Raw genomic sequence first — 25,702 nt, 5'->3', positions numbered from 1 at the left:
GTCACACAGAAAAGCCATTTCACACAGAAACATTTCGTCTCGGAGTTGTGTTGTGTCTTTCCCTTTGCTGTCCAAGAACAGACAAATCTCCTCACGAAGCTCGAAACATCTTTGAAGCACCTTTCCCTGGCTTAGCCATCGCACCTCTGTGTGATAAGGCAAATCACCATGCTCCGTTTCTAACTCCGTCAGAAATGCCTTGAACTGGCGGTGATTCAAACCTTTGGCTCTGATAAAGTTAACTGTGCGCGTGATGATGCTCATTACATGCTCCATTTTCAAGGCTTTACCGCACAACGCTTCCTGGTGTATGATACAATGATAAGCTGTCAGCTCACCTGTCGCGTTTTCCTCTTGCATCTTTTCCCGTATCTTCTCCACCAGTCCGCTCCTGTGTCCACACATCGCAGGTGCTCCGTCGGTTGTCAAACCCACGAGTTTTTCCCAAGGCAGCTCCATCTCATTTACACATCTTGACACCTCTTCATACAAATCATGCCCCGTAGTTGTGCCATGCATAGGACGTAAAGCCAAAAACTCCTCTGTCACGCTTAGGCTGGAGTCCACTCCGCGGATGAAAATTGACAACTGGGCAATGTCAGAAATGTCGGTGCTCTCATCCACAGCCAAGGAATATGCAATGAAATCTTTTCCCTTTTTCACAAGCTGCTCTTTTAGATTGATGGACAACTGGTCTACTCTCTCGGCAATGGTGTTTCTGCTCAGACTCACATTTAAAAAGAGTTGCCTTTTTTCTGGGCAAACTTCGTCACAAACTTTAATCATGCAGTTTTTGATGAAATCCCCCTCCGTAAATGGCCGGGCTGATTTAGCGATCTCTTCTGCCAAAATAAAACTGGCCTTGACAGCAGCCTGGCCTTGTGATTTGGCTTTTTTGAACAGAGCCTGTCGAGATTTGAGGCCTCGTTTTAATTCCTCTGCCTTTTGTAGCCTTTGTTCCATGTCCATATTCTTGTTTTTGTCCGCGTGTTTCGTTTCATAATGTCGTCTCAGATTATACTCTTTCAGTACCGCCACACTTTCTCCACACAGAAGACACACAGGTTTTCCAGCTATCTCCGTGAACAAATACTCCGACTCCCACCTTGTTTGAAACCCCCGGTTCTCAGTGTCCACCTTCCGTTTTGCCATTTTTGATGGGTATCTGAAAGTTAATTTTACTGTGATGCTGACAACTGCTGTGCCAATAAATATTGAAATGAAGCAGCCTACTGCTCGGTGCGTCACCGTTGCATTGTGGGAAATGTAGTATTGGTGCGTGTAAAAGATCTGCGGGCTGCCGGCTTGCTGCGGTCTGCGGGCCGGTTCTAATAATAAATCAAGATCATCCCAGGGGCCGTAAAAAACCTTCTCGCGGGCCGGATGTGGCCCGCGGGCCTTGACTCTGACATATGTGATTAAGATCATCAACCCTTTCGAGTTTCTTTGCCCATGGAAGAAATATCCCCCCCAAATTGCTGGAGTTTCCTGTTAATACATATTATATTGCTTTTCTTTTATCCAGGTAAATACTGACAGTCTTTTCTTATTATCTGCTAAGACATTACAATTATAATTGCCTACACTTATTTCACCATTTACCATAATGAGATACAAGTTGCAATTCAATTTATCCTAATATATGTTTGTCAACTTACCATTAAAAAGTACCATAGTGACTGAGTGTCCATATAGCTGTACCATGATATCTGCATTGCTATTAAGTTAACCTCCAATTGTTCTCCACTTTTCCACCCTTTCCTCCACAAACAACCACAAGCTCAGATGTTGTTCCAGTTGCTCCATCCTCGAAGCCCAACTCAAGAAAGGACTTGATGTGCAAATGCAAATATAGTTACAGCTGTTTGAGAAGGAATGCAAAAATGGGGAGATTTGATTAACCCATGTCAAGTCCTAGCTGATGGAGAACTCCTTTGTATATTATGCTCACCCATCAGAGAGCAGGGGCGGCGCCGCTTTAGCGGGTCTCCGACCGTATTCATCTTTCGGATTTGGCTGCGTATAGGCTAGTTACAGTAGGCTCTTGAAACAGATAAGGACTCCTCCTTAGTGTATGGGTCGCTCAGGTGGGTGTCTAGGATATAGGGTTGGGGACCGTCTCATCATGATTGGCCAACAAATCAATAACCTAGATTTATACATTTGTTTTAAAATGTATATCCCATATCTGCACAAGATTGAAAGCTCTCTCTCACAACCCCTGCTCGAAGATACACATGGGCTCTGCAACCATTTTCCTTTTTCACTCACTTAACACTTTTCCCAAACACAAACCCCCCCTCCATCACAATACACCTGCACATACCCACATACTGTGCCTTCTATGTCCTCTGTGTTCTATCTCTACCATGTTGATTGAGTACTTTTATGTTTCCAGTTCCTTATTTTTGAAGATGTACTATTTAGCTAATTATCATTTCGTCTAATGCCGTCTTATCTATTTATAAAATACTATAAATAGAAAGTGTATTTCTTTATCAATTGTTGTATTTGATTGATTTCCTATATATTTTGTTGTTGTTCCATTATTCGACTCCTCTACGGGAAGGTTGTAATATTTAGAGTTACCGTCTTCATGTCTCGGAACATTTGGTCATCAATACAGTTTATCGACTACAAGGGCTACACGTTTCCCTTTTAATCTATTCTCCTTGAAGGGGATTGGTACAGAACTTTGCGCCGCGCTGCAATTTTCTTTGGGAACTGATCATTCATGCCTATTCTCATGCCAGTGAGTGTGTAGAATTACTTTTGATTTAGAATAGCCCACAAAAAAAGAAAACTTGTCATCTGTAACCTGCACTCGAATAGCGAATGGAGGTTACATGCGGATAGGCAGTTCTCCCATAAGGCTAGTGGAAGCTAAGATTTCCCTAAAGTAAATTTAATTCAATTGCCACACATATATTGCCAAATTAGCCTATTCCTGTCTATACAGAAAGAAATAACATAATTCAAAATACAGTTGCATGGCCTATAGAAATGCTGTGCAACAAGCCTAGTTACCTTGACTAAACGCTCACGTGGAATTTGACTGTGGTAATACATACGGTCACCGTAACAGCCCTAGGTGTAGGTTTACAACACCAGGTGGGGGTGTACAGAGCCAGGTGGGGGTGTACAGAGCCAGATGGGGGTGTACAGAGCCAGGTGGGGGTGTATAGTACCTGTTTTAGCTGCCTGATGAGGCTGCTGTTCTCCAGGTGGGCCTTAAAGGCCTGGATTGTGGTGGCCCCATCGGAGAAGCGCCTCACGGGGGAGAAACGCTCCATGGGCAAGTGCAGGGTGTTACAGTCCTTGTAGCTGGACCTGGGGAGGTGCGCAGAGCCGCACACATACAGACACACCGATCCAGATGTATAGACAGGAGCCAGATATAGATAGAAATGGATACGCAGGTGAGGTCGCAGAAATGGATACAGAGGTGAAGTCGCACACAGACACACAGTCATACACAGATGGAAAAATAAAATAAAAATCATTTACATGAGCTAGTCTGCACTCTCTGCATCCGAATGTCACTGTAAACACAGAGCTGATCCTAGAGCCATGAACACAGGATACACAGCAGGAATGCACCACTGTGTCATCATACCCAATCCAAACGTAGACCTGATCGACAGGATCATTTGGAGAATCCCATACCTGGCTGTAACATCTAAGCGTCCTTCAGCTGCAGTCAAAAAAACTAAACATCTTATATCGAGAATAGCAAGCTAGAGAAATCAGAGAATAGCTCGGCTAACTTAAACTGGCTGTAGAATGAACCGTTTAGAATAATAAAGATGTTTCTCCGAAACAGAGTTAAACGTGTTCAATCAGTATCAGAAGACCAGCGGCCGGCCATATGTTACAAGCGTCTCAGAGTAGGAGTGCTGATTAAGGATCAGTTTTGAAGTTTAGATCACAATGAATGAAATCAGATGGAGAGCTGATCCTAGATCAGCACTCCTACTCTGAGACGCTTGAAACATAGACAGACAGACCTCATCCAATGAGACGGCAGCTTCTCCACAACACAGACTGTCCAATGGCTGACCTGCAGCTCAGGAGGATATCTCAGAGCCCGGCAAAAGGCTCTGATAATTGTTCTGTTACCTAGCCTACCCTTGGATCACTAGAAGTCCTCATGTCGTATGCTCCAAGCTGGTGACTGTGATAGTGTAACCTGCACGGTGCACTGGTGTCCCTGCTCCGTGCTGGCTGGGGACCATGAATAACCCCCTCCCGGTGTGGACTTTCACCTCATTATAAAGTGAGAATATGTGTCTCGGTGAATGTCCCTAAAAGTTCCCATGCCCCTATCCCTGCCTCGCTGAATGATGGAGCCCATGCATAGTGAAGGGGGTGTATGTGTGTCTGTGCATCTTAGTGCTCGTGTCCCTATCTCTATTACTGTCCCTGTGTGCTGGGGCCCATGCATGCCCCCCCCCTGGCCTTGGGTGTCTGTCAGCCTCAGTGTGGGGACCCTCACCGGCAGTGCTGCTCCGGGACCCACCCCCTCTGCCAGGAGCCCTGGGGCCTCTGCGAGTCTGCCAGTGGCTCAGCGCCGTGCGCTGTGCTCATGAGCGCGTGCGTCGTGTGCCGCTTGGAGCGGTTCGCCAAGTACCTGGGCCGCGGGGAGGGAGACAGGAAGCAGCACTGGTCAGCTCTCTGTCCTCATTGGCCCTTGCGTGGGGAAGGGGCAAAACCACCCTCCCCTTCCTTCAGGCAGGCCAAATCACATATCAGATAACTCCCACAACCCCCCGTTCCAATTTGAGGATTGGATTGTTTGAGCAAGCTTAGTGTAAGCGAAGCCGTGGCGAGATAATTTGGCGGCATAATTTGAAATGAGAGAAATAGACATATTTTAAGAGGATATTTAGAGAGGTAGATTTGGTAGAAGTTGGAGAAGAGTTGATTGATTGCCTAATGAAAGCCAGTTGCGTGATGGAGAGGGGGGGGGGGAAGACACCGGAACAACAGTGGCCCAGTCCCCCGGTGGCAGAAAGCAGTGCTGCAGCCTACTTGCACCTCGACTCCCAGTAACCCAGGAACACTAGCGCTTCTACAGTCACGCCTCAAAGCCCCCCCAGCCCCTGTGCCCCTCCCAGGCTTACCTCTGCACCGCCTCTTGGTCGGGTTCCCCGTCAGAACCCTCCTCATCCACCGGAGCCACAGCCGGGATTGGGTGCTGCGAGAGGGAGGGACAGCGTGAACGGGAGGAGATGGAGAGAACATGATGAGGGGGAAAAAATGTTGGACAGCGAAACTCTGAAAACAGGTGGGTGATGTATAAAACCACTGTCAACTCAGTAGACAGAGTAGGTACATTGGCACTGACAGAACATGGCATCGTAGACTGGACTAAAAAAAACTATGCTCTTAACATACCTGCGTTCAAATTTAGGGTATTTCAATTACCTTCAAAGCCATTTGGAAGAACATATTTTGATATGTTTTATTTGAAAAAACAAGTAGTTGTATATTGGAATGTATTTGGAAATACACTGGGAAAGTACTGGCATGTATTTAAAAAAACTCAAATACACAGTGTAAATACAAATAAATACTCCCATGCATTTGAAGTATTTGAAATAATGGATTTGTAAATAATAGGACATTTGAAAATACGTCAAAAACTTCCAATGTACAGTACCAGCCAAACGTTTGGACACACCTAGTCATTCAAGGGTTTTTCTTTATTTTTTACTATTTTCTACATTGTAGGATAATAGTGAAGACATCAAAACTATTAAATAACACATATGGAATCATGTAGTAACCAAAAAAGTGTTAAAGAAATCAAAATATATTTTATATTTCTTCAAATTAGCCACCCTTTGCATTGATGACAGCTTTGCACACCCATGGCATTCTCTCAAACAGCTCCACCTGGAATGATTTTCCAACAGTCTTGAAGGGGTTCCCACATATGCTAAACACTTGTTGGCTGCTTTTCCTTCACTCTGCGGTCCAACTCATCCCAAACCATCTATATTGGGGTGAGGTCAGGTGATTTTAATGGTCTCTGGCCCCCTCCCAGTTAGGGGGAGTGATGAGCTCTACAGCAGAGTCTCAACTCAATCGCTGGTTGAAAACAGTTTTATGCCCCTACCAAAAGATAGAAATTGTAGATAATTGGCACTCTCTCTGGGATCACCCACAAACGGGACCAAGCCTGGCCTGGTGAGGAGTGACGAACTTCACCCTAGCTGAAGGGGTGCTCTCATCTTATCTACGAATGTAGACAGGGCTTTAACTCCACTAGCTCCACAATGAGATAAGGTGCAGGCCAGGCAGCAGGCTGCTAGCCAGCCTGCCAGCTTAGTGGAGTCTGCCACTAGCACAGTCAGTGTAGTCAGCTCAGCTATCCCCATCGAGACCGTGTCTGTGCCTCAATCTAGGTTGGGCAAAACTAAACATGGCAATGTTCGCTTTAGCAATCTCACTGGAATAAAGACCTCCTCCATTCCTGTCATTTTTGAAAGAGATTGTGACATCTCAAAATAAGGCTACTTAATGTTAGATCCCTCACTTCCAAGGCAGTTATAGTCACTGATCATAATCTTGATGTGACTGGCCTGACTAAAACATGGCTTAGGCCTGATCAATTTACTGTGTTAAATGAGGCCTCTCCTCCTGGTTACACTAGTGACCATATCGCCCGTGCATCCCGCAAAGGCATGTGGCAGGTGTTGACAAAGGCAGGTGTTGATAACATTTACGATAGCAGATTTCAATTTGTTTTAAAAAAAGCCTGTTTTCGTCTTTTGAGCTTCTAGTCATGAAATCTATGCAGCCTAATCAATCACTTTTTATAGCTACTGTTTACAGGCCTCCTGGGCTGTATACAGCGTTCCTCACCGAGTTCCCTGAATTCCTACCGGATCTTGTAGTCATGGCAGATAATATTCACATTTTTGGTGACTTTAATATTCGAGGGGCCTCCCGGGTGGCGCAGTGGATAAGGGCGCTGTGCTGCAGCACCAGCTGTGCCACCAGAGACTCTGGGTTCGCGCCCAGGCTCTGTCGTAACCGTCCGCGAACGGGAGGTCCGTGGGGCGACACACAATTGGCCTTGCGACGTCCGGGTTAGGATATCCCTAGGAACCCAGAGTCTCTGGTGGCACGCTTGGCGGTAGGGATATCCTTGTCTCATCGCGCACCAGCGACTCCTGTGGTGGGCCGGGCGCACAGTGCGCTAGCCAAGGTTGCCAGGTGCACAGTGTTTCCTCCGACACATTGGTGCGGCTGGCTTCCGGGTTGGATGCGCGCTGTGTTAAGAAGCAGTGCGGCTTGGTTGGGTTGTGTATCGGAGGATGCATGACTTTCAACCTTCGTCTCTCCCGATCCTGTACGGGAGTTGTAGCGATGAGACAAGATAGTAGCTACTAAACAATTGGGGAGAAAACAGGGTAAAAATTTGAGTAAAATTTTTAAAGACTTTAATATTCACATGGAAAAGTCCACAGAGCCACTCCAAAAGCTTTCGGGTTTTGTCCAACATGTCTCCGGACCTACTCACTGCTGTCATGACGTTGGCCTGGGGGTAGGTTTATGACAGTCATAAATACCTCTTCACCCCTTTTTCCTCTCTCTACCCTACTGATGTTACATTTGCAAACACCTTGGTTAACATAGAGATTCAGGGATTGTCAGAAGGTGGGGGGAAATAAACTATATTCTGGTAATCCGATCTATTGAACATATAGGTGGTACTGTGGTACTTAATGAATATGATGTCAGTTCGGTTGTCATCTGAGACATTCTCGTCAATGACAAGATGACAAACTCTACAGTGGAAAGCCTACACATCAGAGTTATCGGATTCACATGGAATTGTTGTTCAATTTAAATGTTTGAATGTGATGGGATGAAATGCGATTTTAGCTTCTAAATGTGAGGGCTCTGCTCAATCAGTGGCCCGCCCCTGTGAAGGGACATGGGCTATAAAACATTTCAAACACTCCCTCCTCTCCCCTCCTATAAAAAGCCTTGACGACAATATAACTTCCTGTTCCGAGGATGTGAGGACGACGATCCGATGTCAGAATGGTTCAGATAATAACTACAGAACGAAGCCAACATCAGCGTGAGCTTTGGTTGCCAATGGTATGAACTTTGAACTCTTATTCACTACAGAAGTGATACCTCCTAGCCGTAGAGTTAGCAACAGCAGCTGCAAACACAGGTTAGGAAGGAACAGACAGAGTATCCCGTCAACCACACAACTACAACGTATCCAATTAACCAGCAGAGATATTCTTCAAAGGACTCGGTTGGGCAATACAGCCTTCCATCTACCACCAACCTACCGAAGCGCAGCTCAGAGTAAATATTTATTTCATTTTCCTTTTCCAAATGGGTGGTAATTTAGAATGCATAAGATACTGTATTTACGATAGCACAGCTTCGCCCCTTGTTCCTCAATCTTCCCGCTCTTTCACTCAAACCCAGACCCTTTTCTTTTGTGTAACAAGCTGTCATATCTGTTCCACCCGCTAGGGATGTTTTCCTTCATGATGTAATTTGTAATCAAGTTATGATTAATTATGTGTATGTGTAATTATGTGTGATTAGTTAGGTATTTAGTAAAAAAAATAATGAATCCCAATTTTGTATTGCTGATTCAACTTGTTAGCCAGGGTTCGTGAAGATAACCAAGAATCTACAGCTTTCAGATGAGACTGAATTAAGGTGACGATAAATATTGACTGGTCTTTAAGAGTTTACTGAAAGAGCTGCTTCCTGTGCTTGGCCTCCTATGTTGAACATAATAAACGTCTCCCTATCCACCGGATGTGTACCAAACTCACTAAAAGTGGCAGTAATAAATCCTCTCCTGAAAAAGCCAAACCTTGACCCAGAAAATATAGAACATTAAAAACCAGCCTATATCGAATCTCCCATTCCTCTCAAAAATGTTAGAAAAAGCTGTTGTGCAGCATTCTCACTGCCTTCCTGAAAACAAACAATGTATACAAAACGGTTCAGCCTGGTTCTAGACCCCATCATAGCACTGAGACCGCACTTGTGAAGGTGGTAAATGACCTTTTAATGGCTTCAGACTGAGGACCTGCATCTGTCCTCGTGCTCCTAGACCTTAGTGCTGTTTTTGATACCATCGATCATAACATTCTTTTGGAGAGATTGGAAACTCAAATTGGTCAGCACGGACAAGTTCTGGCCTGGTTTAGATCTTATCAGTCGGAAAGATGTCAGTTTGTCTCTGTGGATGGTTTGTCCTCTGACAAATCAACTGTACATTTCGGTGTTCCTCAAGGCTCCGTTTTAGGACCACTATTGTTTTACCTATGTATTTCACCTCTTGCTGATCTCATTCGGAAACGTATTGTTAACTTTCACTCCTATACAAACGACACACAGCTGTACATTGATGAAACATGGTGAAGCCCCAAAATTGCCCCCCCTGGAAGTTGGTGTTTCAGACATAAGGAAGTGGATGGCAGCAAACGTTCTACTTTTAAACTTGGACAAAATAGAGATGTTAGTTCTAGGTCCCAAAAAACAAAGTGATCTTTTGTTGAATCTGACAATTAATCTTGATGGTTGTACAGTTGTCTCAAATAGAACTGTGAAGGACCTTGGCATTACTCTGGAACCTGATCTCTCTTTTGATGAACAAATCAAGACTGTTTCAAGGACAGCTTTTTCCATCTACGTAACATTGCAAAAATCAGAAACTTTGTCCAAAAATGCAGAAAAACGTATCTGTGCTTTTGTCACTTCTAGGTTAGACTACTGCAATGCTCTACTTTCCGGCTACCTGAATAAAGCACTAAAACTTAAATTAGTGATAAACACGGCTGCAAGAATCTTGACTAGAACCAAAGAATTTGATCAAATTATTCCAGTGCTAGCCTCTCTACACTGGCTTCCTGATAAGGCTGGGGCTGATTTCAAGGTTTTACTGCTAACCTACAAAGCATTACATGGGCTTGCTCCTACCCATCTTTCCGATTTGGTCCTGCCGTACATACCTACACGTATGCTACAGTCACAAGACGCAGGCCTCGTTACTGTCACTAGAATTTCTAAGCAAGAGCTTTCTCCTATAGAGCTCCATTTTTATGGAATTGTCTGCCTATCCATGGGAGAGACGCAGACTCGGTCTCAACCTTTAAGTCTTTATTGAAGACTCATCTCTTCAGTAGGACCTTCCTTGGTTCCGGCCTTTCTCGGTAGTTTTTCTTAGCCACCGTGCTTCTACACCTGCATTGCTTGCTGTTTGGGGTTTTAGGCTGGGTTCTGTACAGCACTTTGTGACATCAGCTGATGTAAGAAGGGCTTTATAAATACATTTGATTGATTGTGGAGGCCAGGTCATCTGATTCAGCACTCTCCTTCTTGGTCAAATAGCCCTTACACAGCCTGGAGGTGTGTTGAGTCATTGTCCTGATGAAAAACAAATGATCGTCCAACTAAGCGCAAACCAGATGTGATGGAGTATCGCTGCAGAATTCTGTGGTAGCTATGCTGGTTAAGTGTGCCTTGAATTCGAAATAAAATCACTGAGTGTCACCAACAAGTACCCCAACACCATCACACCACCTACTCTATGCTTCACGGTGGGAACCAAACAATGCGGTATTCATCCATTCACCTACTCTCCTTCTCACAAAGGCATGGCAGTTGTAACCACAAATCACACATTTAGACTCATCAAACCAAAGCACAGATTTCCACAGGTTCTTGGCAGAAGCAAGTCTCTTATTCTTATTGATGTCCTTTAGTAGAGGTTTCTTCGTAGTAATTCGATCACGAAGGCCTGATTCACACAGTCTCCTTTGAACAGTTGGATGTTGAGATGTGTCTGTTACTTGAACTCTGTGAAGCATTTACTTGGGCTGCAATTTCTGAGGCTGTTAAATCTAATGAACTTATCCACTGCAGCATAGGTAACTCTGGGTCTTCCATTCCTGTGGCGGTCCTATTGAGAGCCAGTTTCATCATAGCGCTTGATGATTTTTGCGACTGCACTTGAAGAAACTTTGAAAGTTCTTGAAATGTTCCGCATTGACAGACCTTCATGTCTTAAAGTAATGATGGACTGTCGTTTCTCTTTGCTTATTTGAGCTGTTTATCAAATAGGGCTATCTTCTGTATACCACCCCTACCTTGTCACAACACAATTGATTGGCTCAAACACATTAAGAAGGAAAGAAAACCCACAAATGACTTAAAACAGTTAATTTAAATGCATTACAGGTGACTACCTCATGATTGAGGTAGATTGAGGCTGGTTGAGAGAATGTAACATATAATATAACATATATTTTGAATTGTTTAACGCTTTTTTGGTTACTACATGATTCCATGTGTGTTATTTCATAGTGTTGATGTCTTCACTATTATTCTACAAAGTAGAAAATAGTAAAAAATAAAGAAAACCCTGGAATGAGTAGGTGTGACCCAAACTTATGACTGGTACTGTAAATAGTTGATTCCGGCTATATTATTTATTTATATTTACATTATACATAGAATATAAGTATTAAATAACAAATAAACAAATACACATATATTTGAATGAAGTTCTGGCTCTTAAACACAAATTGGGGGTTGGGGGGGAGGGGCAGGGACTCACAGGGTTGGCAACCAGAGGGGACTGTCCACGTGGCCTCTTCAGTAGCTGGGCGTGCAGCTGGATGTTGGCCCCGCCGTCCGAGGCCCTACGGCCCAGGGGTCCCATGCCATTCAGCAGCTGCAGGGTGGGGGGCTGCAGCAGGGACTGCTCCTGGAGGGACAGAGAGAGGGAGAGGTGTCAGAGGACTATGTAACTATACTCTGTCATACCAAACACACACACATCCCTTCCGATCCCTCACCTTGTATTCCAGCTGCTGTGTGGGCTGCAGGTGTGGGTTCTGGATGGGCATCAGTGTGTGCATGTGGCCCATGGTGGGGGGCATGGGGAAGGGGGGCTGCTGGGCCACACGGGGGAACCCAGGGGGCAGCTTCTGCAGATCCTCCTGCATCTCAGTCCTGATAGAGAAGAACACCGTCAGTAAGGAGATGCAAGCACACACAGATGGCAAGACAGAGACCGCCAAACAGCCAGGGAGACAGACAAAATGGACGGACAGACAAGGTGTATCCAGTACCTGGGGTCTGGGACGCCCACAGTGTGACGCCTCATGGACAGGTAGCGAGCCATGGCCTCTGGAGACGGCTCCTCCGCGTCATCACTGTCCAGGGCCATGTTTCCGTCCGGCTACACAGCAAACGACAAACAATATCTGTATGCGTAAAAATGCATTTGTTTCTACATTTGTGTATGTGGTATGTGTATGCCTGTGTGTCTGGGTTATTATTAAGAGTTGGATATATATGAATCACAGGGATATATTAGTGTAGGATATTACAAAACAACTGCTGTGCTGCCTAGATACAATGTTCCCAAATTAAAAAGTCCCAGTGCAGTTTAATATACTTCCACACTATGAGACTGGAATAATACTGTGCAATTGTGAAAATTATGATAATGCCCTTTAAGTGTAAGAGCTGTTTGGAAAAAAGCCTGAAATTTCAGTGTGTTTTAGTGGGATAGTCTAGGCCTGCCTGGTAAATTTGTTAATAGACCAATCATAAAAAGAGCTCCAAACCTCTCTGCCAATAGCTAGTTTTCCCCTCCCCAATCAGACCACAGTCCAAGCAAAAATCTTGCTTGAGAAATTGCTCTTTGTAGCTATTTTTGATTTTTTTTGTGGCTATTTTAAATTGAAAACAAATCGCAGTGAGGTACTTAATTATTACCCAGAATGTCATTGAATCTTAAAGAAGTGTGCTAGGAGGCTAAGCTTAAAGCGATCATAGCAAACAGGCCAGCATGTCAGTGTCACTAGACCAGCTGCATTGCAGGATTGTGTAATGGATGTGGGTGGACTCACTAACCTCAACGATCTGGTTCTCTGGGTTGATCAGCTGGACGTGTGGGACATTCATGCTAACAGGATTACCCTGCTGATCCGTCTGCAGGAAAAAGACATGCACGCACGCACACACACACACACACGACACAGGTGAGGTTACTCAAGGATTGAACTGATTGGCTCGCAATCTGCTCTGGCCTGCTGCTAAGTGGATGTGGGTCACTCAGTTCACCTCAACATAACAGATGGAAATGAGGATTGTCACTCACAGGCATCCTTCTTTCAAAATGTGCCTTTTTACAATAATATGCCAATTAGCAGACACTTTTATCCAAAGCCACACACAGAGCCTTCAGAAAGTATTTGCACCCCTTGACTTTTCCAAATATTGTTGTGTTACAGTCTGAACTATAAATGTATTTTTGAGATTTCTTGCCACTGGCCCACCCTATAATGTCAAAGTAGAATTATGTTTGGCATTTTTACAAATTCATAAAAAATGAAAAGGCGAAATGCATTGAGTCAATAAGTATTCAACCCGTTTTTTCATGAGGAGCCTAAATAAGTTCAGGAGTAAAAATGTGCTTAACAAGTCACACGGACTCAATCTGAGTGCAATAATAGTGTTTAGCATTATCTTTGAACGAATACCACATCTCTGTACCCAACATATACAATTATCTGTAAGGTCCCTCAGTCGAGCAGTGAATGTCAAACACAGATTCAACCACAAAGACCAGGGTGGTTTTCCAATGATACGCAAAGGGCACATATTGGCAGACATTGGATATCACTGTGAGCATGGTGAAGCTATTAATTACACTTTAAATGGTGTATCAATACACAGTCACCAAAGATACAGGCATCCTTCCCAACTCAGAGGTAGGAAACCACTCAGGGATTTAACATGAGGCCAATGAAGACTTTAAAACAGTAACGGAGTTTAATGACTGTGATAGGAGAAAACTGAAGATGACTCAACAACGTTGTAGTTACTCCACAATACTAACCTAATTGACAGAGTGAAAAGAAGGAAGCCTGTACAGAATACAAATATTCCAAAACATGTATCTTGTTTGCAACACGGCACTAAAGTAATACTGCAAAAAATGTGGCAAAGCAATTCACTTTTTGTCCTGAATACAAAGTGTTGTATTGGATTTGCCCCAAACATATTAGTGAGTACCACTCCACATATTTTCAGACATAGTGGTGGCTGCATCATATTGTGGATATGCTTGTAATCGTTAAATACTGGGGAGTTTTTCAGGATAAAAAAGAAACCGAATGGAACTAAGCACAGGCAAAATCCTAGCGGACAAACTGGTTGTCTGCTTTCCACCAGACACCGAGAGATTAATTCCCCTTTCAGCAGCACAATAACCTAAAACACAAGGCCAAATATACACCGGAGTTTTTTTTTTTACCAAGAAGACGGTGAATGTGGCAGAGTTACAGTTAGATTTCAAGCAGATTTAAGTTATGGCAATACCTGAAAATGGTTGTCTAGCAATGATCAACAGCTTGAAGAATTAAAAAAAATGTATATATATTACTTAAAATAAAATAAAATATTCAGCAATATTCACTATCCAGGTGTGGAAAGCTCTTAGTGACTTTCCCAGAAAGACTCACAGCTGTAATCGCTGCTAAATGTGATTCTAACTCAGGGTTTTGAGTACATATCTAATCAAGATATATTAGCATTTTCTTATGTTTTTCTTATTTTTTACACATTTTATAATTTCCTTCCACTTTGACCGAGTATTGTGTGTAAATTGTTGACAAAAAAAATGATGTAAATTAAATCAATTTTAATCCCACTTTGTAACACAGTAAAATGTGGAAAAAGTCAAGGGGTGTGAATACTTTCTGAAGGCACTTGCATGCGTTCATACATTTTATATAGGGGTGGACCCAGGAATTGAATCCACTATCCTGGTGTTTCAAGTGTCATGCTCTACCAACTGAGCTACAGAGGACCACTAAAGTAATAAAGTTAGTCCCTCCAGGATTCCATTTTTATATATTTTTTTAGTCAACAATTGGCAGCATATTATGCGAGGGCCTGACAATTTGACCAATCACTGCACTATTTCCACATAAAACAGTCAAATCATCACAATATTTTAGCATAAAACTGACCACCATAGTACAAAAATAGGCCTTGCATTTTCAACCAATCACCACATAATATGGTTCAATCAAGCAATGCGTCAGAAAAAATGTCCCATTGTCAGTGCATGTTCGCTCTAAATTGGACAAAATCATTGCATATTGCCATGCAAAATGTCAGAATGGGCTACGGCAAAATCAAGCATTTTTGACTGCAAATATTTTTTTAAATACCCTCAAAATCTTGGAGATGACAGTAACGTATTAATCACTAAAACACTAAATTACTAAATACGAAAAGTCACAAATCTCTCACATAGGTTAAACAAGTGTGAGCTCTGAATTCAGTGTACTTAGTAGTCACGTTCGCTTCTGTCTTTTAAAGGTTGACAAAGGAGTGAAAATTAATTCCTGTCCAGTCTTGTCAATTTTTTTCCTATACCGTTCTGATCCCGCAACAGTTCTATAACCCCGGAACTTTCCTGTCCCATAACCCGGAACTTTCCTGTCCCATAACCCCGGAACTTTCCTGTCCCATAACCCCGGAACTTTCCTGTCCCATAACCCCGGAACTTTCCTGTCCCATAACCCCGGAACTTTCCTGTCCCATAACCCCGGAACTTTCCTGTCCCATAACCCCAGAACTTTCCTGTCCCATAACCCCAGAACTTTCCTGTCCCATAACCCCAGAACTTTCCTGTCCCATAACCCCAGAACTTTCCTGTCCCATAACCCCAGAACTTTCCTGTCCCATAACCCCAGAACTTTCCTGTCCCATAACCCCAGAACTTTCCTGTCCCGTCCTGATTAAATTCACTCCAGTCCGGGCTCATTTTTAAGTGCAGAAATAAGAAATAACTTCCTCCCGTTTGCTGCTTGTCTGTCTGTCCCCCCCGCCTCTCTGCGTGTGAGTAGCCATAGCAACTGCTCTGTTTGGCTGTTGCTCAGCGCTCACGAGACAGTTGCCTGCACACACAGCTGATAATAACAACCACATTACGAGGTTTTGGCAATGAAGGCAGCCCTTCTACTTACCCAGAGTCGGAAGAATTCATAGATCTGGCCTTTGGGCCACAATTTCGAAACCTTTGCCCCAAACCAGATTAAATGGCCGGGGGTCTTTTGCGCACATATCTGCCACCCTATCGGCAATCCTACTCATCACCTCAGACGGCACGGGTTTAGTTAAATATTTAAACAATTGGGCTTGACCGGTAACGTTGTTGGTAGTAGAGCAGCTATGCCGCTTGTCCCACTCTCCGGGTTGGTATTTGATTAAACCTCAGCATTTTTTTCCTTCTCAAGCCGTCTACTCAGTTCGTTCGTCATCAAAGACAACAATCCAACTTAGTTAAAACATTGCTATATTGTCAGTGATGGGTCCTTGGCTGCAACGAGACATTGCAATTCCTCTCTTGGAAGGCTTCCCCATTCACTGACGTACGTTGGCATCTGAGGTAAAGTAGTGACTGGCAGAGGATACTGGAGCAAGGAGCGAGAGTGAGCCGATGCAAAGTGGAGAAGGGAAATAACCATTTATTTATTTTGTATTTTTATTAAGTAAACTAAATATTAGGCCAGTTTGCTCAACATATGACATATTTCTAACCCCCCCCCCAAAAAAAAAAAGAAACCTAATTTAACCATGATATGGTATCTGTTTCATATAATCTTAGTAACCAATCAGATTCCTTAGAATCTGTAGATCTGAGGGGCAAAGGTTACCTGTACAGCGTTGAGAGGGTAGACAATGGGGCGGGGCGTTGGCGGGGCCATGCGCAGGGTCTTGTGTTTCTTCAGGCGGTCAGAGAGCAGGCTGTAGATGGCGCTGTAGTGATCGTACGCATCAGTGTGCAGAGACTGGAGAGACGGGGTGAAACAAGCCAAGGCAGAGGTAAGCCAATGGCATTTCATATGCACTACAGCGTTTGTCCACTGTAACAATGTGTCTAATGTGTGTTGGTCCCAACCTGGAGCGTGCGCTCGCGATCCAGTCCCATCTCAGACATGGCCATCAGCACCTGCTCGTTAATGAGCTCTGTCTCCCGCTCAGACTTCACCTGCTCACATTCCACGATCAACTGAGAGAGAAAGAGAGCGAGAGAGAACGAGTGAGAGAGACAGGGAGAGAAAATCCATTCAAACGCTGGGTCCATTCTTCATGGAGACCAGAGATGTCTTGCCAGATCATCCAAAAGCAGCTCGATGGACCAAGAGCTTGGGAACTCACCCTCTCAAACTCTGGGTCGGGGTCTCCCTGCTTCATCCACTTGTTCTTACAGATCTGCTCCATGGAGAGGCGTCTACTGGGCTCCAGCACCAGCATGTGTCGGATCAGGTACTCACAGTCTGTCAGACAGAACACAAGGGCAGCCAGTCAGACCCTGTAGAAGACACCATTGTTTAACCTTACAAGGTATTAGTACTGACATCAGGTCTCACCTGTGGACATGAAGAAGGGGATGCGGAACTTCCCACTCAGCACCCGGGCCCTCAGGTTCTGAAGGGTGCTGCCGTCAAAAGGCAAGGCACCGCACACCAGAACATACAGCACCACACCCAAACTCTACACAGAGAGAAAGAGATAGAGGGAGAGTGAAAGAAAGGGGGGAAAAGAAGGATGAGAAGTAATCCTCATAGGTGAGATTCTCCACCCTTTCTCAAAAGTGGGCACATGCACACTCCCCTGTCATTGATTTGAAAGCACTGGATTGGGGTGTAAATATTTGGCTGGAGGGGCAGTCCACCACTGTTAAATCCATGCTGGGAAGTGTGCAAGAGAATTGGGACCTAGCCATGGTCCACGATATGGTATGAGGGGCAGCTGTAGTTGTTCCTTATAGGAACTAGGATTGCTAAAACGAGGTTACTGACCCAGATATCCACTTTGGGTCCGTCGTACTCCTTCCCTTCGAAGAGCTCTGGGGCTGCATAGGGAGGACTTCCACACCAGGTCTTTAGCAGCTGGCCTCGGGAGAACAGGTTACTGAAGCCAAAATCTACCACGGACAGAGGAGGAGCAGGGAAAATCAACCTGGTCACTCCTAAAAATCCAGTGGAAAAAATACACACACACGAACACACACACACTGTACTAAACCTGCAATCTTGATGTTGAGGTTGTGGTCCAGGAGCAGGTTTTCGGCCTTCAGGTCTCGGTGGACGATGTTGCGGCAGTGGCAAAAGTGGACGGCCGCCACGATCTGCTTGAACTTCCGCCGAGCGTCCTTCTCCGCCATCCTGCCGTGGGCCACCAGGTGGTCTGAACACAGACAGGTCAGAGGTCAAAGTTCGAATTCAGTTCATTTTCCTTTGAAAGGAGGAGGTTTGCTTTGCCTTTCCCCGAGCTCCACCACTTCACATCATAAATCAACACTGAAACAATGACGACGTCAAACCCAGGATCACAGAGAAACAGATCGTCACTAGTCAGAGCCATAGGTTGACATAAGTAGCAAAGCCATACAATTGGACGCAGGAGGAGAGGTCAAATGTGCCAATGTGAGCATACAAAAAAAGACACTAGCTCACTACAAAAGAGACAGAAACTTACCGAAAATCTCCCCACCACTGGCATACTCTGTTACTAGGTAGATCATCTTCTCATTCTCCATCACCTGATGACACAGACAGACATTTGCATTGACAATATAACCGCTGCAGTCAACAATACTAAACACAAGGTATCAGCGGTGTGGATCCGGTGATAGACACTGATCTTGGGTCAGATTTGCTATGTCCATACAAATGGTAAAGGTTGGGGGAGGGAGCTGACCCTAGATCTGCAAACTCCACCCCAGAGCTTTGGATCTACAGACCTGGTAGAGACGAATGATGTGGGGGTGCCTTAGCATCTTCATGATCTGCACCTCCCTGAAGATCTTCTTCAGGTTTTCATCGTCCAGCTGGGTCTTGTCCACTATTTTGATGGCCACCTGAACAGAGACAGAAAGCCAATGGAGTGGGGGTAGGACAAGATATTCATTGAACCATTTCACGCGAACCTAAACCATTTGAGCGAAATGATTCATCAACGAGTGACCATACTCGACTCAACAACTGGAGGTCAAACTCAGAGCACTGATCAGGGACAAAGTGGCACCCTATTCCCTATTTACTCCACTCATTTTGTTCAGGGCTCAAAGGACTCTAGTCAAAGGTCACTGTCTTGGTAAAAGGGTGCAATTTGGAACTCAGACAGATTGTCAGATATGAACAATCAGTTACTTCCTTTGGCTTAGATAAAGAACCACTTGGACACCAAGACTGGGACATAGAAAGCCAAGATTCCTACCCATCTCACACCATCTGCAAAAGCCAGGATCCTAAGAATGAGCCTAATAGGTTCATCATATAATACATGGGTTTTATAAATAGCTGAGCGCTCGTCAAAGACCCAAAGAGGGCACGCTCCTACAACCAAGCTGAACCCGGCAGCTAATCAGACATAGAGAGACAATGCCTCAGATGTCAGTGACCTTAGGGCGGGGGATCATTTACATAACGCCACTAAAATACCAAGTCCATGTATATAATCCAGGGATGCAAAACTCAATTCCTTTAGTGCTTCAGAGCCTTCAGAAAGTATTCACACCCCTTGACTTTTTCTCCACATTTTGTCGTGTTACAGCCTGAATTTAAATTGAACTAAATAAGCCCATAATGTCAAAGTGGAACTATATTTTTCTAAATTCATTAAAAATGAAAAGCATAGAGTTGATAAGTAGTCAAACCCCTTTGTTGTGACAAGTCTAAATAAGTTCAGGAGTAAACATGTTCTTATAACAAGTCACATAATGAGTTGCATGAACTCACTGTGTGTGCAATACTAGTGTTAACATGATGTTTGAATGACTACCTCATCTCTGTACCCGTACATACAACTATTAGTCAGGTCCCTCAGTCGTGCAGTGAATTTCAAACACAGATTCAACCACAAAGACCAGGGAGGTTTTCCAATGCCTTGGCTAGATGGGGGAAATTGAAGGGGGGGGCAGACGGTGAATCAAATCAAATCAAATTTTATTTGTCAAATTTGATTTGTCACATACACATGGTTAGCAGATGTTAATGCGAGTTAATGCTAGTGTAGCGAAATGCTTGTGCTTCTAGTTCCGACAATGCAGTGATAACCAACAAGTAATCTAACTAACAATTCCAAAACTACTGTCTTATACACAGTGTAAGGGGATAAGGAACATGTACATAAGGATATATTTACATTTACATTTAAGTCATTTAGCGCTCTTATCCAGAGCGACTTACAAATTGGTGCATTCACCTTATGACATCCAGTGGAACAGCCACTTTACAATAGTGCATCTAAATATTTTAAGGGGGAGGGGGTGAGAAGGATTACTTTATCCTATCCTAAGTATTCCTTAAAGAGGTGGGGTTTCAGGTGTCTCCGGAAGGTGGTGATTGACTCCGCTGTCCTGGCGTCGTGAGGGAGTTTGTTCCACCATTGGGGAGCCAGAGCAGCGAACAGTTTTGACTGGGCTGAGCGGGAACTGTACTTCCTCAGTGGTAGGGAGGCGAGCAGGCCAGAGGTGGATGAACGCAGTGCCCTTATTTGGGTGTAGGGCCTGATCAGAGCCTGGAGGTACTGAGGTGCCGTTCCCCCTCACAGCTCCGTAGGCAAGCACCATGGTCTTGTAGCGGATGCGAGCTTCAACTGGAAGCCAGTGGAGAGAGCGGAGGAGCGGGGTGATGTGAGAGAACTTGGGAAGGTTGAACACTAGACGGGCTGCGGCGTTCTGGATGAGTTGTAGGGGTTTAATGGCACAGGCAGGGAGCCCAGCCAACAGCGAGTTGCAGTAATCCAGACGGGAGATGACAAGTGCCTGGATTAGGACCTGCGCCGCTTCCTGTGTGAGGCAGGGTCGTAATCTGCGGATGTTGTAGAGCATGAACCTACAGGAACGGGCCACCGCCTTGATGTTAATATATGAATGAGTGATGGTACAGAGCAGCATACAGTAGATGGTATCGAGTACAGTATATACATATGAGATGAGTGTTTAGACAAAGTAAACAAAGTGGCATAGTTAAAGTGGCTAGTGATACATGTGTTACATAAGGATGCAGTCGATGATGTAGAGTACAGTATATACATATGCATATGAGATGAATAATGTAGGGTAAGTAACATTATATAAGGTAGCATTGTTTAAAGTGGCTAGTGATATATCCCTTTAAGCATGGTGAAGTTATTAATCACACTCTGGATAGTGTATCAACTTAGTTGACGGAGAGGAAACCACTCAGGGAGTTCACCATGAGGTCAATGGTGACTTTAAAACAGTTCAGAGTTGAATGGCTGTGATAGGAGGAAAACTGAGGGTGGATCCACATTGTGGTTACTCCACAATACTAACCTAACTGACAGAGTGAAAAGAAGGAACCCTGTACAGAACAAAAATATTCCAAAACATTCATCCTGTTTGCAACAAGGCACTACCAATTACCCCACCGAAGACATTCTTTTAAAAAGTATACTTAGTCATAACAGACTTTAAATGGACAAATAAATGTCATTGAATAAAAATACAAGACTTGTTCCCTGAGTCTGGTTTTAACCTTCCAGACTTGGAATTGTATCAACATCCCACCTAGGGATTTTACTTGCAACATATAGTTAAATAAATACACTGAAGAGGAACAATGGGTACATATTGAAGATGAGCATGCTCATTCTCAGAGTATTTTTTTACGTGTCTAATTTTAAGGACAAAGCTAAGAACAAATTCAAAGTTAAAAACATCATAACCATATGGAAGAAAATTGAACATATTCTACAAGAACCAATAGCAGTCCCTAAAAAAACAACCCTGTGGAACAATATTTGGATAGCTTTTCAGAGTTCACAGATAAATTGGTCCACATGGGAAAACTATAGACATAGAAACCGTCAATTAATTGGTAATAGGAAATAAATGTATTTCCATGACAGAATTGAAAAGCAATTGTGGGCTGACCAATGTAGATATTTTAAAATATACGCAACTTCAAAGTTTAATATCAATAAATGTATATTTGAAATCTTTTGGACAACAGAATCATCTTGAGGGAACCTTTTTTTTGAGTGAGAAAACGATGTTCATATGATAGGTAAGACGTACAAAACCTTGCAGAGAACCTATCCAACGGACAATCTCTTAGAAAAAAAAGGAGTTGACACATTTATCCAATAAACCCTTTGTCCCGTAACGTTATCAAGTGAATTAAGAAGGAATATCAACGATTTAACTTCTTTGACTGCTATGAGTAAGCAATAAGGCCTGAGGAGGTGTGGTCTATGGCCAATATAGCACAGTTAGAGCTGTTTTAGGACATAGCCCTTAGCCGTGGTACTGTATATTGGCCATATACCACAAACCCGAGTTGCATTATTGCTATTATAAACTGGTTACCAACTTAATTAGAACAGTAAATAGTAAGTTTTTTTTTCATTTTGGTACATATCTGATATAACATGGCTTTCAAACAATCAGCATTCAGGGCTCAAACCACCCAGTTTATAATTGTTAATAAATCCTGATTGCCCATGTATAGATAAATATGACAGGGGAGTCTGATTGATGTAAATTGGACAGAGGATCTCAATCTCTGTGCAAGAAACACTTTGACGAACTTAAATGTGAGGCTATTTTCTGGCAATTGTGCCGTTATCATGTGACAGATGTTAAGACGTCAAATGTTAACACTAAAAATGTTATAAATGGCCTATTTGCTAAATTGATTTATTTCAAAAAGGCATAGGCTACTGAGTAGAATCTGGGTTTATAATTGTAATTCTATTTTGCCATGGTTTGCTGAGCTAGATGCAAGTAGCCTACAGCCAGATAGGCCAACATCTAATTTCAGGGAAAAGTCCACAATGAAACTGACATTAAGAAATGTGGAGAATGAGCTGTGACAGTGATCACAATTGATAACTTCCAATTTAAATTAACTAAACAAGGCCATTAATAATTGCATAATAACACAAGGCTTCAACAACAAACTGAGTTATAGGCTATTGAATCCGTTTACTGGCTCCAGGTAGGCTACACAAGTGCCACAAAATGTATTTGCAATGACTCCAGTAATATCGTCATTTCAACATATTATATCAAATGGTAGGCTACAGTAGCCTATAATGGAATATACATTAATGGCCTACTTGATGGCCAATATGCAAATTTAGCCTCAAAACATTTAATGTCATTTTCATTGTCCACTTTATCCCACCACACAAGCAGGCGGTGGAGTTGAACAACATCCATCTCAAATGTCCACTGGCGCAGCGCTCCAAACCCTAGAAATGAGCATGAGTAAAACCGTTCGCTTGATACGGTTATCCATAAGAAAAGTAGACATTAGAAAGCAGTTTATTTTAAACCACCTCTGAGCGAACTGATCTAAAGAGCTTGTGCGCCTAAAATCTTTTTCCAATTCTTTGTCGCCGTTACATAAGTTCTACCGAGGTAATAAGTTATGGAAAAAGGGTGTCTCCATAATGATCTAAATAGCCTACCTGCAACTGGTTAAAAAAAAAGTTGTCACGACGTGTGCGCTTGCTGCTCTGTCTCCGTGACTCAGCTGCAGCACTCTCTCAACGCACACACACCGCTCCGGCCCTACCTACCTACCTACCTACCCACCCGCCCGCCCGCCCGCCCGCCCACTCACCTCACTCACTCCACTCTCTCAACGCACACACACCGCTCTGGCCCTACCTACCTACCCGCCCGCCCACCAACCCACCCATTCACCCACCCACCCATTCACCCACTCACCCACAGCCTGATAGTCAGCAGCAGCAGGTCACCGTGAAATATATATATTTCTAAAAGCAATACATTGGTGGCAATGGTGCAATTTAGAAGTAGCCTAAAAACCCAACACCCAGGACATGCTTTCAAAGTAGGCCAATTTGGCTGGAAAACCGAGAACATGGCAACACTGATAACCCATGGCTTCTTGGAATGCTATAAAATCATACAATTAAGGGTGGAGTTACAAAATTGGCTGTCAGAAGTATTACAATGTAAATGTACTTCTAATAAGTCTTCCTGCATTTTTCAAGACATGGCACATGGGGGTGCAGTGAGATACCCTATGGGTTTGAAAAGCTTGAAAAAAATTCAGAAAATTATGACTTGGCTTTAGAAGCTTCCGTTAGGCTAATTGACATCATTTGAGTCAATTGGAGGTGTACCTGTGGATGCATTTCAAGGCCTACCTTCAAAAATAGTGATTCTTTGCTTGACATCATGGGGAAATCAAAAGAAATCAGCCAAGAATTCAGAAAAACAATTGTCGACCTCCATAAATCTGGTTCATCCTTAGGAACAATTTCCAAATGCCTGAAGGTACCACATTCCTCTGTTCAAACCATAGTACGCACGTATAAACACCATGGGACCATGCAGCCGTCATACCACTCAGGAAGGAGATGCGTTCTGTCTCCTAGAGATGAACGTACTTTGGTGTGAAAAGTTCAAATCAATCCCAGAACAACCGTAAAGGACCTTGTGAAGATGCTGGAGGGTACAGGTACAAAAGTATCTATATCCACAGTTAAACAAGTCCTATATCGACAAGCAAGAAAGAAGTCACTGCTCCAAACCCACCATAAAAAACCAGACTGCAGTTTGCAGCTGCATATGGGGACAAAGATCATACTTTTTGGAGAAATGCTCTTTGGTGTGATGAAACAAAAATACAACTGTTATCGTTATGTTTGGATGAAAAAGCAAGAGGCTTGCAACCCGAAAAATACTATCCCAACCGTGAAGCACAGGGGTGGCCGCATCATGTTGTGGGGTTTTGTTGCAGGAGGGACTGGCGCACTTCACAAAATAGACGGCATAATGAGGCATGAAACTTAAGTGGATATATTGAAGAAACATCTCAAGACATCAGCCAGGAAGTTAAAGCTTGGTCGCAAATGGGTCTTCCAAATGGACAATGACCCCAAGCATACTTCCAAAGTTGTGGCAAAATGGCTTAAGAACAAAGTCAAGGTATTGTAGTGGCCATCACAAAGCTTTGACCTCGATCCTATAGAAAATTTGTGGGTAGAAATGAAAAGGTGTGTGTGAGCAAGGAGGCCTACAAGCCTAACTCAGTTACACCAGCTCTGTCACGAGGAATGGGCCAAAATTCACCCAACTTATTGTGGCAAGCTTGTGGAAGGCTACCCGAAACATTTGACCCAAGTTAAACAACTTCAAGGCAATGCTAACAAATACTAATTGAGTGTATGTAAACTTCTGAACCACTGGGAATGTGATGAAAGAAATGAAAGCTGAAAGAAATCACTCTACTATTATTCTGACATCCACATTCTTAAAATAAAGTGGTGATCCTAACTGATCTAAGACAGTGAAGTTTTACTAAGATTTAAAAGCCAGGAATTGTGAAAAACTGAGTTTAAATGTATTTGGCTAAGGTGTATGTAAACTTCCGACTTCAACTGTGTGTGTGTGTGTGTGTATGTGTCTACATACTCATCTCATATGTATATACTGTACTCGATACCCTCTACTGTATGCTGCTCTGTACCATCACTCATTCATATATCCTTATGTACATATTCTTTATCCCCTTACACTGTGTATAAGACAGTAGTTTTGGAATTGTTAGTTAAATTACTTGTTGGTTATCACTGCATTGTCGGAACTAGAAGCACAAGCATTTCG

At 43.5% G+C, this 25,702-nt stretch overlaps 1 protein-coding gene across 1 annotated transcript in view; it reads right to left on the bottom strand.

Annotated features, from left to right (window-relative positions):
* LOC123992951 (serine/threonine-protein kinase SIK3 homolog) overlaps positions 1-25,702 on the bottom strand; it is a 54,526-nt gene that overhangs the window by 18,877 nt on the left and 9,947 nt on the right. The window contains 14 exon segments of the mRNA XM_046294617.1: positions 3,189-3,330; positions 5,124-5,197; positions 11,615-11,764; positions 11,856-12,012; positions 12,132-12,241; positions 12,922-12,999; positions 16,740-16,874; positions 16,985-17,095; positions 17,245-17,363; positions 17,457-17,580; positions 17,889-18,013; positions 18,115-18,276; positions 18,568-18,631; positions 18,833-18,949. Coding sequence (XP_046150573.1) covers positions 3,189-3,330; positions 5,124-5,197; positions 11,615-11,764; positions 11,856-12,012; positions 12,132-12,241; positions 12,922-12,999; positions 16,740-16,874; positions 16,985-17,095; positions 17,245-17,363; positions 17,457-17,580; positions 17,889-18,013; positions 18,115-18,276; positions 18,568-18,631; positions 18,833-18,949 — 1,668 coding nt within the window.

This window comes from Oncorhynchus gorbuscha, linkage group LG13 (assembly GCF_021184085.1).
Source record: "Oncorhynchus gorbuscha isolate QuinsamMale2020 ecotype Even-year linkage group LG13, OgorEven_v1.0, whole genome shotgun sequence".
Lineage (NCBI taxonomy): Eukaryota > Metazoa > Chordata > Actinopteri > Salmoniformes > Salmonidae > Oncorhynchus > Oncorhynchus gorbuscha.
Note: the sequence above shows the minus strand (reverse complement) of the source record. Positions and strands in the feature narration are given on the sequence as shown.